The sequence below is a fragment of the Callithrix jacchus genome, chromosome X (genome assembly GCF_049354715.1).
Source record: "Callithrix jacchus isolate 240 chromosome X, calJac240_pri, whole genome shotgun sequence".
NCBI classification, from domain to species: domain Eukaryota; kingdom Metazoa; phylum Chordata; class Mammalia; order Primates; family Cebidae; genus Callithrix; species Callithrix jacchus.
In genome coordinates this window covers 8,885,500-8,902,310 of record NC_133524.1, presented here as the reverse complement: position 1 = coordinate 8,902,310, position 16,811 = coordinate 8,885,500, and the positions used below count along the sequence as shown (strand labels likewise).

At 45.0% G+C, this 16,811-nt stretch overlaps 1 protein-coding gene across 4 annotated transcripts in view; it reads left to right on the top strand.

Annotated features, from left to right (window-relative positions):
- Positions 1-10,171: 10,171 nt before the first annotated feature.
- Positions 10,172-16,811, top strand: part of ANOS1 (anosmin 1) — a 191,388-nt gene continuing 184,748 nt past the window's right edge. For all 4 annotated transcript variants that reach the window (XM_035287640.3, XM_035287639.3, XM_002762611.6 and 1 more), the window contains exon 1: positions 10,172-10,500. In XM_035287640.3, the coding sequence (XP_035143531.3) occupies positions 10,294-10,500 (207 nt within the window). In that variant the 5' untranslated portion in view covers positions 10,172-10,293. The remainder of the gene's footprint in view (positions 10,501-16,811) is intronic.

Here is a 16,811-nt window from a genome sequence, read left to right as displayed (position 1 = left end):
AAAGCTTCCACAGGGTTGACTGGGGTTCATACCCAGGCAATCTTTTGTACGCTTTATGCTTTCAACAACGTTTATTTAACCTACTATCTTGGGTCCTTTTGCAATAGGCCAGGCATGCTTCCTGCACTGGGCAATGGGGGCTGGGTTCCTGAAGCAGGATTGTGTGTGTGTCTCGCCCTGTGGAAATGTCCAACAGGGAGTTGGTCTTACACAGCGAAAGCTCAGGGCAGAGGTGGTTGAGAGAGACACATACAAATCTTAGAGTTCTCCAGAGCAACTAAGGAATGGCCCAAGGAGCCACTCATTGATACTGCCTCTTTGCATAGCTGCTTGACACAAAGCAGAGACTTCATCTCTGGGAAGGAAATTCAGGATCTGTGGTGGGCTCTGGGCAAAAATAAATGACCCACAGCTGGGCCAGAGCTCCTCACTTAAGTGGATACCAGGTCAGGGTTGGGCAAACAGGATTCTGGTTTTTATAGCCTGGAGAGGAGAAGACAGCCCCAGTACTGACTGGGCTCTCTAAGGTAGAGAATGAATGTCCCCAGTTCCTGCTTCATGGGCTTCTTTCCCATAGGAAATCTCTTTGGCCAACTTGCCCTTTGATTCTTTCACGTGGGACAGAATTATTTCAAGAACAGTGACGAATCCAGCAGGATGCAAAAAGAGGCTCCAGGGAAGAAAAACAGGAAGAGACATGGGAAAGCTAGGTATATGTGCTGTTTAAGAACAGAATTTCAAAGGAAGGGGTCTTGGGAATAAGTCAGTGCCATAAGCTCAACAAGGTAAGAGCAAAGCAGATGGGGAGATTTTGTATCCTCAGCAAGAAGTAATTCCTTGGTGTGCTGAGTGGCTTGAAAAACAACGAGTGGGAAAACTTCTGGTTCAAGATGGCAGAAAAGAACCCTGTTCCATGTTGAAAACATGAACAACAATAATGAGGAAAGGAAATAACTGCCAGTCTAGAATCCTATTCTAGAAATAGTATTCTCCAAAAATAAAAATGAAACAAAGACATTGTAATACATCCCCTCAAAAAGAAATCGGAGAAAATCTGTTTTCAACAGAACCATACTAGTGTGTGTGTGTGTGTGTGTGTGTGTGTGTGTATGTATACACACACATGCATACATATATATATATTTACATATATTTAAGTTCTTCCAGCAGAAAGAATTACCTATATGGAAACATGGAAATGTAAGAAAGAAGCAGCAATGGAAAGGATAAATAAATATAAAAATAAATCATAGTGAATAGTAAGTGTATAAAACAAAAATAATAAGATTTGTAAAATTTATATTACATAATTAGAATTAAAATGTAGAAACCGACAAATAAAGAAAAATAGAGTCTACAAACAGTCCTTGTACTTATGGGAATTTTGTGTATACATATATACAAAATTGTATCTAGCTGTTTGTCTATCTATCTATCTATCTATCTATCTATCTATCTATCTATCTATCATGTCTTATAATCCCTTAATGTCTGTGTAGGCAGTTGTGATAGTCATAACTTTAAAGTTTTTGCAGATAATGATAAAAAGTCTTTTGATATTAAATAAGCAATGAACATGTGCACCCAATTCTCTGAAAACAGGAAAGGGCTTAGATCTCTTTTCACTTCTTTCTTTGTGCATACTGCCAGGAAGCAGTAATTCACTTGGCGATATCCTACTAATATGAATGAGTTGACCAGTTCTCCAATCATGCCACAGGTCTTCACTGGCTTCCACTGTATCAATAACTCAGGAGCATCTCTGCCTGCACAAATACTTTCAACTGAATACTTTTCCTAGTGCCATAATCCCCCATGTATGAAAAGCATTATGAACATTGAGACGTTGGAAATAAATTCCTCAGGGATAAATACCACCCGACCTCTTATCAGTTCAGCATGGTAACTAGTAATTATTTGCAGGAGAAGAAAAGGAAGCTTGTTGAATATATAAGGATACCTCCCCTTCAGTTTCTTTTTGAGCACAGTAGTTGTTACCATGTTGCTAAGTACCTTAGCTGTCTCAGGAATGTCCAGAAAGACCAGGGAGAAACATTCCCATTAGGAATCCCCACTTAAACATTAGGCGAATTCCATCTTTTTTATTTTCCGTTTTCTTATTGTTTAGAAAACAGGGTCTTGCTCTGTCACCCAGCATATGGTGCAGTGGTGTGATCATAGCTCATTGCAGCCTCAATTTTCCACACTCAGGTGATCTTGCTTCAGTCTCTCTGGGACTAGAGGTGTGTACCACTTTGCCTGAATTTTATTTTTATTTTTTTGGTAGAGACAAGGTCTTGTTATGTTGCCCAGGCCCTCCCTTTATCATGTTAGATATACAACTGGTGTCCATCTGTGTCTCAGCAAAACACAGATTGCTAAGAAAACAAAAGGCAAAGTGAACTCCTGGCGTTGGTACTCCCTGGGACTCAAAGTTGACCTTTGATGTGCTACATGGTGCCCAGGGAGGGATGGGCATTCAGAGACCCAGAAACAATGACGAGAAGAGACCAGAAGGGAGTCAGCTTTGCTTTCTGACTCTGAACCACCCAAAATTCAACCTTAGAGCAGAATATTCTCCAGCTGGTTCATGCTAGCCACTATAGAAATCCTGGAAGTAAACAAAATGTGCCTCTTTCTTTAGTTTTGTTTGTGGTCCTAGGGATGCTTCTTTATAGCCCCAGTGGATACAGGAGAGGAAACAGTTCATGCTTAGTTACATTCATAGGCCCTACCTACTTGGTCTTGGAGCAATGTAGGGCTCCTCCCAGGTTCCTAAACATGTGTCTCTTCATCTCTTTGCTGGTGTCTCATCTTGTGCAGAGTGGCTGGTGAGTATTGAAAGGTAGTTTCTGGGTCTTCCTGTTCTCTAACACAGCAGATAAAGCCTGTCAACTTTTTTTTTTGCTCTTGTTTTCCCTAGTGTCAAATTTTATTCTTATGTTCTCACATTTTACAAAATCCTAAAAAGCAAGCCATGCAGGAGCTGCAAATAAGTGGTTCCGAACAGAGGCTTCCATAGATGTGTAAGACAGTCATAATGCACAGACAGTCCACCTTTGTCAGTTAATTTTGTAGGAATAGTTGGAAAGTATTTAAAAGCTAGGGAAAACAAATTGTTTGAAACTGCTATACTAATTTCCTTAATTTAGGTCAGTGTAACTGTAGAGATGCAGGAATGCCTTGAAATATTTAAATCCCCACTGGAAGTAATCGGCTTGGTGCTAAGTGAGAATGTGGCATGATTACCCCAGTCAGATATATGCTGTAGACCGGACAGCTTTGTCCTAAAATTAGATTATTACACATGGACAGTTCTATACTTTCCTTCACGTTTTATTTAAATGGCCAGCATGTGGCGCTGTCTCCTGTTAAAACACTGCTTGTGTAATTTCCAGCGGCTTCTCTCCAAATAAAACTGTTGGTATTTATGTGCCTCAATGTCAATTTCAATAGGGTTGAAAACATCAGAGAAGAAAAACCCACTTAAGACTTTTAACAGAATAGAGTTTCAGTAATTATGAACAGCACCGGTAGATTTATTTTCATGTTTAAACATGAAATTCAGAATAAACACAATTATTTATTTGAGCTTTGTTTAAAAACTGTATCAAAAAGTCTCATTTTACAAAATTTTAAGTACAAATTTTACTAAAAAGTACATCATGCACCTCACACGAAAAGTAGGCCACTCAAAAGTGAGAAACGTCATTTTTAAAGTTATATAATTTAAGACTTCATTAAATTCATGCTTCTATTAATTTGTTTATGCTTCTCCAAATATTTGTTTAGGGGCAAGTCAGTAACACTTCTGTCATGTCAAGAACCAGAAATACAATAGTTACTGTTTATATTTTTAAATATACTCCCGCATTTGACTTTTAAGTATTTCTTTTCTTTTTTTTTTTTTTTTTGAGACGGAGTTTCGCTCTTTTCACCCAGGCTGGTGTGCAATGGTGCAATCTCGGCTCACCGCAACCTCCGCCTCCTGGGTTCAGGCAATTCTCCTGCCTCAGCCTCCTGAGTAGCTGGGATTACAGGCACGTGCCACCGTGCCCAGCTAATTTTTTTTGTATTTTTAGAAGAGACGGGGTTTCACCATGTTGACCAGAATGGTCTCGATCTCTTGACCTCGTGATCCACACGCCTTGGCCTCCCAAAGTGCTGGGATTACAGGCTGGAGCCACCGCGCCTGGCCTAGTGTTTCTAACTATTTGTATGTTTCTCAATATCTACACTTATATGTAGAATTTGACATGAGAATCCTAAGTATTTATGGTTGCTTATAGTAATGCTGGTAACGTTAGAAGTAGGGTAAGATTTGTTAACTTCCTTGTCACTGGGGCAAGCGTTCAGTGTTACTGGCATCAAGCAGCCCGTGAAACCACTGGGTTTCAAAAACACACCCTCCTCGCTGGGTGCAGCATCTGTTCTGCTGTGTAAGACGCTAGAATCAAGAGGCCATCACATGTACTACAGAGACAGATTCACAGAGGGGCTCTGGGAAGGAAAGTGCACCCACAGCGGATCATCACCATTGCCATAACCAGACAATTGCTCTTGATGCATGAAAATGCACCTCTGACACTCTTTTATTTATTTATTTATTTATTTATTTATTTATTTATTTATTTATTTATTTATTTATTTATTTCAAGATGGAATCTAGCTCTGGCACCAGGCTGGAGTGCAGTGGCAGGATCTAGGCTGACTGCAACCTCTGCTTCCCAGGTTCAAGCAATTCCTCTGCCTCAGCCTCCTGAGTAGCTGGAATTACAGGTGTGTACCACCATGCCCAGCTAATTTTTTTTTTTTTTTGTATTTTAGTAAAGACAGGATTTCACCATGTTGGCCAAGATGGTCTCGATTTCCTGACCTCATGATCTGCCTACCTCGGCCTACCAAAGTGCTGGGATTATAGTTGAGTGCCACTGCGCCCAGCCTATTTTTCAGTAATTATTTTAACTTTAGTAACGATTGCAGCCAGGACTTCTTAGTCTAGACTATCAGCACAAGTGTAGAACAGGCAGCAAATTTAACACTGATTGATGGTGACATGACAGGAAAGGGCAAAGAGACAAATTCTTGAGAAATGGTGGTAGTTAGAAATCATAGTATTTGACAATTTTTCGTATATTTTGCAAAAGAAGTTTAAATGTCATTAAAATAGTCTTCAGTGCACAAAAGTAATAGGAAACACAATTCTAAAACTTTGTAAAATCTTAGGAAACATCAAGGTGACTAATAAAAGTGATCTCTTTCAACTGTAAGGACTGCAAGTAAATTTTTATGATCTCATTGAAGGGGAAAAATGTGTTATGTGTTCAAGTTACCCCCAAATAGTGTATCTAGCCTTGCAAGGTTATAAAAGAAAGCAGAAGACTGTAAATGGATGCAATGGTCTTTTATGTAAACTAGAGTGCATGGTCAAAGACGCTGTGCCAAAAGCAATAATTGTTATTTGTAAAATCATTAAATTGGCCATCGGGGAACAGATGGGAACAGTACCATAAAAGTACACCTCATTCCTGCCTGAAACCACACTGCTAAAGATGCAAATCTGACATTTATCCGTTTAGTTCTTAATTGTACCCTGTGCTGTTCAGAATAGAAGTCAGTCTGGAGAAGAAAAGCAGTTAAAGAAGAGCTTTAGTGGAGCTGAGCTAGCAAAGCCTGAGAACTTTGCGTGAGAGTTTGGAAGTATGGGTCAGGGCCAGTGCCCTTGCAGAGCACACTCCTTCATCTTGCCATTGTTGCTTTCACTGAAGTGAACTGCAGTCTCTAAGAGAAGGTGCACACTCTTGCATCATCAAATGGAGGAATTTAGAAAGGAAACTAGACCTCATCTGGGACTTTCCTCCCCTCACTTTACTTTCCCCTGAAAACCAAAGCTAGGGATGACATCGTTCTATTCATGACTCCTATGTACTGTCATATTTAAGTTTTAAATATATTCTCCAAGTTTTAAGCAAGTTCTCATTTTGCTTTTCTAAGAGAGGCATGTCAGATACAGATTATATTTACTACCTTTAAACTTCATTCTTACCCAATGTAGCTGGAAGACCTTTAAAAAAGCAAGTTGCTGCCTGAAAAAAAAAAAAAAAAACAATGTCTAAGTGAGTCTTGGCTAAATGTATTGGAAAAATATGTCCATTTGATTGTTCAGAAATATATTATGTCTAATCCATATCAACACACATCTAAAAAAGATACTTTAAACAAAATTAAATCATAGATGCTATTTAAATCAAACCTTCTGTACCATTTTTAATGGTTATGTACTGTTTTCTTTTTGTTTGTTTTTTGAGACAGGATCTGGCTCTGTTACCAAGGCTGGAATTCAGTGGCATGATCTGGGCTCACTGCAGCCTCAACCTCCTGGGCTTAAGCAGTCCTCCTACCTCAGCCTCCTGAGTGGCTGGGACCACCAGCATGCCTGGCTAGTTTTGTATTTTTTGTAGAGATGAGGTTTCACCATGTTGCCTCAAACTGGTGGTCTCAAACTCCTGAGCCAGTCTCAAACTTCTGAGCTCAAGTTATCCTCCTGCCTTGGCCTCCCAAAGTGCTGGGATTATAGGCGTGAGCCACTGAGCCAGGCCTCAGATGTACTTTAATAATAATTATCCCTCAAAATGTAGTCCCTGGTTGAATTTGTATTCAATCACCTGGGGTTTTATTTAAAAGCTGACATTTCAACCCCCCTACCCCAGACATATTGACTCAGAATCTCTGAATTTAGGGTCCTGGAATCTATCTTTAGTAAAGATTTCAGGCGTTTCTCATTCTCTGCAGAAAAAAAAAAAACAGAGGGAAAAAAAGGAAAAGAAACCAATAACTAAAGAAAATGCAAGGAGGATAATAACTTTCGGAAACTGTGAATGAGGGCTTTGTGTGATTCCTCCACAACCTGACCAACACAACCACACGTTTCGGTCTATCTTTGTTCATGTAGAGATAAATAAGAGATAACTAAGGTGCTTTTCTACTCTATTTAAATGTGTGTTTGTCTATCTAAGTGAAACCAAAGTCAATGTGAGTTTCAATTCTTCTCTAGACAAATTCGGATCATAGGGGTCAAGGAGGCTGGGAGAAAGACATACTAAGCACCGTCTTACTACCTGCACCCTAGGGTCCTACCCCTTTATCCATCATTTCCTCATCATACTCAGGATTCTCTTCCCCTGTGGTTGGCTTTCGTGAACTTAGGGTGTAGCTTACCCAGTTATGTCAAAAGTCAGAGAACTTCCATTTTTCAATTTGTAAGGTGAGCTGCATAGTAAGTTGGGCATACATGGGCAGAATGAAATCAAAACCTGGAATTTGACTGTTATTCTGACTTTACTAGAATGCTTTCCTTTTAAAAGTTACTTTAAGCTGCAATTAAAATAAATACTATGAGAAAGGCCTGCATAATCAAAGAGGATGTCTGTGATTACTCTAAAGGAAGAAAGCAACATAACCGCAAGTATTATTTTAACATATGCATAATAAGGTGGCCCTATACGTTTAAGTCCAAGCTTTCTGTTAAACTGACTCTTTGTTCTCTTTTGTGGTTTCTTATAAAATGCATTTATTCATAGAAATGAATATGCTATGGAACTCATATAAGTAGCACATTGCTTTTTAAAAAGATACGGCGACCCCTGTAAACATCCAAAGGTTGTTTTTCAAAGCTCAGCATGCTTGTCCTTGTGATTTCACTTTCTAGAATATGCATTTCATGATATGACATGCAAAATTATAAATCAAAGTTACCTAAGAAAATGTAGGTATATATATTTGCCTTCACCAAGACCATGTACTTACTTTACTTTAAAACGCAAGACAAACACTAGGGAAGGATCCCCTGCAGGTTTAGGTAATGTTTTTAGTAATTCACAAATGAAAGTGACAACATTTAGAAGACAATCCCTGTATTCAGACATCATTATTTATTGACACATGGCTTTATGCACATGCCTGCTTGGGGTCACTACAGTTAGCGTCTTTACTCTTTGTTAATATTAAGTATGTTTAACATACTCAAAAGAGATTTCCATTTGCAATTCTGAGCAATTTTAAAACAAATCATTGAAGTCATGTAAGTTTATGCCAAAGTTACTATGTTTCCAGCCCAAGTAAAGCAGTGGCCCCCAATGTTTTTGTCACCAGGGGCTGGTTTCATGGAAAACAATTTTTCCATGGACCTGGGGGTAGCAGGTGATGGCTTGGGGATGAAATTGTTCCTCCTCAGATGGATATTAGATTATCATAAGGAGTGTGCTACCTAGATATAGCAACTATAGCAAGCATGCATAGTTGACTATAGGGTTCCAGCTCCCATCAGCATTTAATGCCACCACTGCTCTGACCTGAGGCGGGGCTCAGGCAGTAATGTTCCCTGCCCTGCTGCTCACCTCTTGCTGTATGGCCCAGTTCCTAACAGGCCACTGACAGGTACTGTCGGAGGCCTGGTGGTTGGGGACCACTGAAGTAGAGGATTGTCATGGCTAAATCCTACAGATAGGGTCAGCTTCATAATTTGTGAGGCTCCATGCAAAATGAAAATTCAGAGAAGGTTGTTTAAAATTTATAAAGTTTCAGGATGGTGATGACAGAACAGGCCTTCTAAGAGTGGGACTATACCACTGTACAGCTTGCACGTCCATGAAACTGGCTCTGCCTACAGAAACTTTTGAACAAGATGATCCTGATTTTCTAATTTGCTGAGAAACACACCAAGGCCAAATAATTCGACTGCCCTTGCTGATTTAAGCCATGTGAAGAAATACACATGTAAGATGATGTACTTTGAAAATACTCATAGTTGTAATAGGATACTTGCAGATGGCTGTTACTGTAATTTGTTAATAGGAAGATCTCAAAATTGCAGAGTGCGACCTGTGTACAAAAACAGGGGAAAGGGTGGGAAACTGCAAAACAACTATACAGGCTCTGTGAAAAAGGGAATCGAGCCTTTTGAGGTAGCTTTGAGTAGAGTGAGTGCATCTAGGTACCCTGACCGTGACTAGCTGGGTGCTTATGGAGATTCTGTGTTTCCTAAGGTTAAAGTGCAAGTGGGTAGGAGACAGTGGAGATGTCAGAGCACAGGAATAGCAGTCAGTTGCTCTCCATTTGAACAGGAGTGTGCCTGGGTCTTTTTTCTTTGGGGTCTCCTACCAGCAAGGAGGCTGTCACTTCCTGATGGAGCTCAGCGGAGTGTAAAGCTTTGTTACAGGCAATGTCTTATCAATGCCTTCGGTCTTTCCCTGGAAGGATCCTGGCTGGGGAGGGAGAACTCTGTGCTAAGAGAACACTGGAAAAGACGACAGGAGAGAACAGAACGGCCATTCCAAAGCTAAAAGGGCTGGGTCGAGAGGCTCGGGGCAAATCGTGGGGGAAAGAAAGAGGTTAAGACTCACGTCTATTAGCCTATTTAGAAGAAATCACTCATTCTGGGCATGCAAGGCTTACTAGGAAAACAGGCACCTGAGGAAACAAGGCGTGTGGACCTAAAGGTGATTAGCTATACACTGAGACTGTTTCTAGGGAAAATAGTGCGGGAGGGAGGGAAGGAGGGAGGGATTCGGGAAGGACAGAAGAAACGCAGGAGGGAGAGAATGAGGAAGATGTCTTCAGAACACCGTAGGGCATATGTCCACGCTCCCCTCCCCATCTGCCTTACTGCCATTTCAGTTTTCTTCTCTTCTTTCCACTACCCGTGCAAAGGGAATTGGAATATGTGAAAGCGTGGGAAAAGCCTGGACCCAGGGGAGGTCGGGAGAAAGAAGGCCACTTAGGGGAGCGGGGTCAATACCCAGGCAGGTGGGACGCCCCTGGGGGTCCTGAGGCGTCTTCCCTCCAGCTGAAGGGAGCAGCCCTCCTGACAGGCCTGGACCTGCTCACACCTAGACGGAGGTGGGAGGGGGGAGGGGCAGGAAGCGGTTCGTGCGGACGCGAGAGGCGCCTGTGTGGGAGCACTGCCCGCCGAGACCCGCGCGGCGTTGAGAGCCCCTCAGCGTCGCCCTCCCCAGAAGCGCCCCGGCTAGCAGCTCCAGAGACCTGCACACGGGCCCTGAGCCCGGCCCCCCTGTCACTCACACGCCTTCCAGCCAATGGTGCGGCCGCCTGTTCCCCTCACCCCACCCCTCGAGGGCGAGCCGGGAGGGAGGTCGGCGGGGAGGGTCTGGCCGGAGTTGAAGGATTGAACTTTCCGGCGGAGTCGCTGCGGCTGCCTGGTCCCTGGCAGTTCGGCCCCGGCGCGGAGGTGGGAGACTCGCCCGCGCCCGGCATCTTCGCCCCCGACCCGCAGCCATGGTGCCCGGGGCGCCCGGTGTAGTCCTGACCCTCTGCCTCTGGCTGGTGGCCTCCGGGGTCTGCCTAGCGGCCGGCCCCGGCGCGGCTGCTGCGCGGCGGCTAGACGAGTCGCTGTCTGCCGGGAGCGTCCAGCGCGCCCGCTGCGCCTCCAGGTGCCTGAGCCTGCAAATCACTCGCATCTCCGCCTTCTTCCAGCACTTTCAGGTACGGAGAGGCCCTCGCTTGCCAGGGGTTCTTTCTGGGGCTGCGGCCGCGGCGGGGGCGCTTTGGGGCGCGCTCCTCAGAGCCTGGGCGCACAAAGTTCTCGGCCAGCGCAGCGGGCTGATCTCGGCTTCTCCTAGGCGTGGATCTTACAGTCAGGGTGCTGGAACTCTCTTTCCAGGCGCTTCCCGGCCCCCGAAACGAAAAAGAAGCCCTAGGCATCTTGCTCCAACTCCCTCCTTCCCAGCAGGAAACCAAATCGATTTCCCTGGGGAGGGCTAGTCTTGGATGCCGAGGGTGGTTGCCTGAATGTGGTAGTTTCCCGGGAATTGACTGTGCGAGACTCCGGGCGGGTGGCGACTCCCGCAGAGTTCCAGACGCTCCGGGGCACTGGGAGCGAGTCCAGGAGGCGCGCCTGGCTGCGCCCAGGGACCTCGCCTCGAGCCCCAGCCCCGCAGGTGTCTGCGGGCCAACACTTTGTCTCTTTTTAGGGAGGATTTTCACCCTCCGCGGGCCCAGAGCTCGCTGCCCACCCTTGGAGCTCCAGCCAGGGCGCTTGTGCCAAGGCGTCTTCCAGGGTGCGTGTATGTGCGTGTTGGGGGTGTGGGTGGCTGTGCGCGTCTCAATTCGGAACCCCAAAGATTCAAGGTCTTGCTCTGGATTAGCGTAGAGCGTCAGGGAAGAAGTGCTGGGGACAGGGGATTTGGCGGGGCCCTGTTTGGATACTCCGGGACGAGTCCCTAGTGCACTGTCCCCCAAACCCCGTACGTAGGTTCTTTCAGCCTGAGGATAAGGGAGTGTGTGTGTGCGCGCGCGCGTGTGAGAGCCTCCGGGAACCGGGCGCTTGGCTCCAGCCAGTCGCCGGGACTCGACCCCGTGGCGCGGACCTCCGCCGGAGGCTCCGGGTGCGGGTGGGCGCACCAGAGCAGGTTCCGGGCTCAGCGGGCGCGAGTGTAGCTGCTGCCTCTACCAGCCCAGAGGAGCGCGCGAGCTCTGAAATCCTTCACTTATTTTTCTCTCTCACCCTTCTCGCCTCTTTCGCTGGGTGCCCACCTGTTCCAAGTTCCCAACTTCTCGTCTCAGGGAAACTCTGGGGGGACCAAAATGAAAGGTGGGGGGCTGGGAGGAGGGGGATCCTTGGCTGGGCGGGAACTGGGAGACAAACACTTGGCTCTTAAACTGGGCGCCCCTCCTGCCCGGGCTGGGTCAACGGAGTTCCCCCGAGGGGCCCTGGGAATGAAGCTGCCAGAGGAGGCCATATTAATAAGGGTGGAGTGTGGAAGTGATTCCCTTTAGCCCTCGGGGATGATCTTGAACGGGCTGGTGACGCTGGCGCGTTCGCGAGTGTGCAGTTGTGTTTGTTCTAAGTCATAGAAGCAGCATCTTGTGGGTGTCAGAGAAATGGAAACGTTCTGCGGTACTCCTGGGTCTTCAGGGAATGGAAAACCCAGTGCTCACCTCCTGTGGTGAAATTACCCAGACCTCCTGGACAGAGCCAGGAGAGAGCTGGTCTCCAGGCACCTGGTTTCCAACCCTCCGAGTCCTGCCCTGAAAGTCACTCTCCTGAGAAGATGCCACACTATTGTTTGAAACAACTGAAAACAAAACAAAACGGAGCAGCCTATTCCCAGGAAGAAAGAGTACCTTTTTTTTTATTGAATTGTCAGTGCTGTAATTTATTTGTTTTACAGTTTCAGTGGCTAAAGCAGCAGCTTAGATGAAGCCAGTTCCCGTGAAAGGCTTTTCTTGTGGTCTCCTTGGCATGATTTCTCTTTGGAAGAAAAACTGCTGACAGAATGCACATTGCCAGACAATCCTGATTACATTTTAATTAGCTGGGGGTGAAATAAGCTGCAAATTACTCAGTTAAGACTTAATAAGTGCTGTGTTTGTAATCAATTGCAAAGCCATTCTGGGAGCTTTAACCCTAACCTGGTAATGCCTATCTGATTTATCTAAATTGCAGGGATTAAGCTTTTTCAAGATCTGAAAAGACAGCAGCACATTCTCCTTATAAAACCCCAAGCTCCCCTGTTCCTGGCTGCTTGCCTTTTGTTTTTGATTTTGTTTTCTTTTTATAATTAGAAGGAAGATGGGCCGGGTGCAGTGGCTCATGCCTATAATTCCTGCACTTTGGGAGGCCAAGGCAGATGGATCTTTTGAGGTCAGGAGTTCGAAACCAGCCTGTCCAACATGAAACCCCTGTCTCTATACACACAAAAATGAGCCTGGCATGGTGGCACATGCCTGTAGTCCCAGCTACTAAGGAGGCTGAGGCAGGAGAATCCTTGAACCCGGGAGGCGGCAGTTGCAGTGAGCTGAGATAACACCACTGCACTCCAGTCTGAGTGACAGAGTCAGACTGTCTTAAAAATAAATAAATAAATAAAATAAAAGAATGTGGAACAATCAGTCTGTAGGCAACTAATGACACTGCATGCGTGTTTATTAGTCTATTTATAAAGGTTGGGCTACAAGAAGTCTTAGGAAGATCCCTTTCCTACATGGTCACCCCACCCTTCCAACTCCTGCAAATGAGCCCCCCCGTAAAGCAATCTCTGGAGCAGGTGCCTGTTTCCATCTTCTCTTGCACTATTTCAGGCCATGTTTAAGGATGGGATAAACTTGCCTGGCCTCCAGCCTGGATGCCAGCCAGGTATGTGGACTTTCAAGTAGGAAAGCTGTCAGGCCTTGCCTCAGGAGAGCCCAGCCTATGCACTCATGGTATAGGCAGTGACCTGCTGGTGTTGGCCTGCAGAGGAAGCTGTAGTCTCATAGTCTGTTCCCCAGTTGTCCCCACTTTCCTCTACTGCCCATCCGTGCAGCAAAAAGACAAAAACGGTTTGTAGATGTGCATACCTCGCACCTCCAGGTCTGCAGGCTGCTTCTGCCCCACCTGCACACAGTGGCTGTCAACCATGCCCGAAAACACAAGGACTCAGGACTGAGGCATGGGGTTGGGAATGCAGAGCAGCGGTACCTGAAGAATCCAACATTGCTCTGACCTGGAATTGCTTAGAATGTCATACAGAAAGGAAGATGGGATGAAAATCCCATCTTTTCACTGCTAAATATGACCCTTCATTCATGAAAAGAAACAGTTCATGTTAGCACCTCCTGAAGTGTCCGTATCTAGCTCCAGTATGCTTTGTCCAGCATTTGGCACAGAGCTTTTTCAGGTTCACAAATATTATACATATGTTCTGTTAGCAAAGTGAAGAGGAGCTATGTGCCTGTGAGGTATGGAACAGGGAGGTGGGCTCTGGGGCTGGGTGGATCTGCTCTGCACCCAGGCTCTGTTGCTTCATAGATGGGTAGCTTGGGTGCATCACACCACCTTCCTGAATGTCAACCCCTCGTGTGCCCAGTGGGGGAGGACCGGCCCTGCAAGATGCAATCAGGATGCAAAACGTGTTGGGGTAATGCGAGTGATGGTAATCCAGCAGCTAGCACTACCCAGAAGATTAATAAGGAGCAGCCATTCTTTTAGGTGGTTTACAAATACTGTCTCTTTTAATCCCCACAACACTCCTAGGAGACAGCTACTGAATTAGGGAAGAACTCAGATGTCTTGAAAATGTTGGCTCATCACAGTTCATTGATGGTTTAGCTGGGTTCCCAGTGAAAATGGCTTCTATCTTTTGGCTTTGTTTCTATTTTTAGAATTTTTGTTGGTTAGCTGGATAATTTACTTCAGGACTGACTACCTAATTTTCAGGGCCTAGTGCAAAATAAAAATGCGAGACCTCTTACTCAGCAAGAAAAAAATTGTTAAAGGAACTAAGATAGAAAACATTTTCCTTTCTTCTGCGACTTGCTTCTCTTAACTTGCCATGGTGTTTTAAATTTCCTATTCCATGTTGTTCTCAGTAAAGAAAATTTAAAAGTTTAATTATTAGCATGATGTGAACTCTTCTTTTTTATGTTGTAAAATGCGAGCTTTACACGCAAATATCAGAGCAATTTAATTCCTGGAGGGAGCCCTAAAATGGCCAGAGGGTCCAACTGGTCAGAATCGGAAATGGTGGAAGGAGGAAGAAAAGGCTCCCCCAAGGCTTTGGTCTCACAGGCACGTGGAGCCTTGGGCTCAGACATGTATGCTCAGGCATGATGCTGGCCAGGTCCCCTCTTCTGCCTGCTGTTGCACCCAGGGATTGCACTCCAGCCTGCCACAGGTCCTCTGGAAGTTGAACCAGGTGCCTCCCCTTCGTAGACCAGTTGCTCCTGCCCCCAGCAGATGGGCAGCTCCCAGGCGTATTGCAACTTCTTCAGTGAATGTGCCTCAGTGTCTCAGAATTGGGCTGGTCACCCACCAAACACGCCATTGTGCTACTAGCATGGAATGGGGACAGACACTGCCATACCACTGTCACTGCAGGACATGCATATGGCCAACCCCGATCCTCTCTGCACTCATGCCCAGGCCCCTGCAGGGATCTTAGTGGGCAGGGATCATGGGATGGGAGTCTGGGATGCCAGGTGATGGGGGAATGGGTGCCGAGAACCTGTCCTGGAGACGTGAGGGCGCGGTGAGAGTCAGGATCGGTTGTGAGCTGACATGTCCACTCTCCAGGGAGTACTGTAGTGTGCTATTGACTCTTACATACAAAACTCAAACTCAAGGAATTTCAGTATGGCAATTGCAGAGCATACCCCAAGCCCAGGTCTTCTTGTGAGCATAGAGTGGACTGCACTGGTCATATGTCTGTGAAAGTGACCTAGTTTGCTTTGTTTGTATGTCAAGGATGTGGTCATCTGGGAAAGTTTACTTTCCCAGTAGATGTGCTACTGTAGCATGGTGGCTCCTCATAGGGTCACCTGTAATGTTAAAGAGTATGATGCTGACATATGTTCACTTGGGGAAAAACGTCTCTCCTCTTATGTTCTCAACTTCTCTAGAAGATTAAAGAGAAGGAAAGGAGGAAGCTGGTGCGTGAGATAAACCTTGACTCTTCATAGGTAAGTCTTGCTGCACTTGAGAGTGACTGCGCGCCTTACGCTTCATCCTGGACACTCCTTCTCTGACCTCCCCTGGGTCTGCCCATGGTGGCACAGGTGTAGCTGAGTCTTGAGCTCTAAGCATAGTCAGTTCCTTAAGCATGGGCAGGCTTGCGACCTGCCATTGGCAGCCTTAGCATTGGTAGGCCTGGAACCTGCTCTTTTTCTGCCTGTGTTTTCTCAACGGAGGCTTAAGAGAGTAGGGTTTGAGGAAAAGCAGTAGTCGCTTGAGAGGGCAAATGAAGCAAGGAGAGGTGGTATGTATGTGTGTCTGCGTCTTTGCCAGATTTCAGAATGCCCAGGGAGAAAGTGGATGGGATCCTGCTGGAACACAAATAGCAGGTTGCTAGCAGCCTTGGCCCTATGGTTTCAGAATTTTACTGGTGTTAAGAAATAATTCCTTAATGGGACATTATTCACCCTCTAAAGTACCACACTGATAGGCTCCCTTAGGCAGCTGATTAGAGACCAGAGGCTCTTCCTAGTAGTAATTGGAAGCTGTTTGTTTTGGCAAAAAAAGGAATGAAGCTGGTGATGAGATCATTCCACTTAGAGGACCAGCCTCTCCTGCAAGGAAAAGTAAACAAACAATTAGTGCATCAAAACCCCAGAAACTACAAATCAGCCCCAGGCTCACAGATTTCAGAGGAGTGAATTTTGTGGTGCTCATAACCAGCCTATGATGTGTCCATTTGCCCTGTGCTGAGTTTTCAGTTGTATTGCAGGATGACCAGGCATTTAGAGAGCCTCTGGGAGAGACACGATTCGATGCAGTTTGGTCTTGGTGTTTCCTGGTCTGAGTCACTGGCTCTCTGGCTGCGTTTCTAACATGCTCTGAATTTGACCCAAAAGAAACCTTATGCTATTCATTGCAATTTTTTGTGTTTTTAATACGGCATTTTTCTTTGAACATGATTTAAAACTCTACCTTACTGTGACTGTAATAGAACATTTTAAAAACAATAGAAAATACACTTATTAACTTATTTCTTCATGCAGCATATGAAATATATATATATATCAGATATATTTGTATCTCTATATACATATTTGTATATATATATTATTTATGCATGTGCATGTGTTTGGACATGCAAATTAAAAAGGTAATATTGTTGGTATAAGTGTTCCCGCCTTAAAAAGTGCAGTCATACATTTGGAGGTTATCGTATTTATTCAAAATAAATTCACCACATTTCATGTTCTAACCAACCAGATACATTTCAATGACTGAGTATAAGATATTAGGGTTAAAACAGAGAGACTTATGAAAGTGTTAGGGGGCACTGCTTTTATTAAGTGAGAAAGGGAACCAT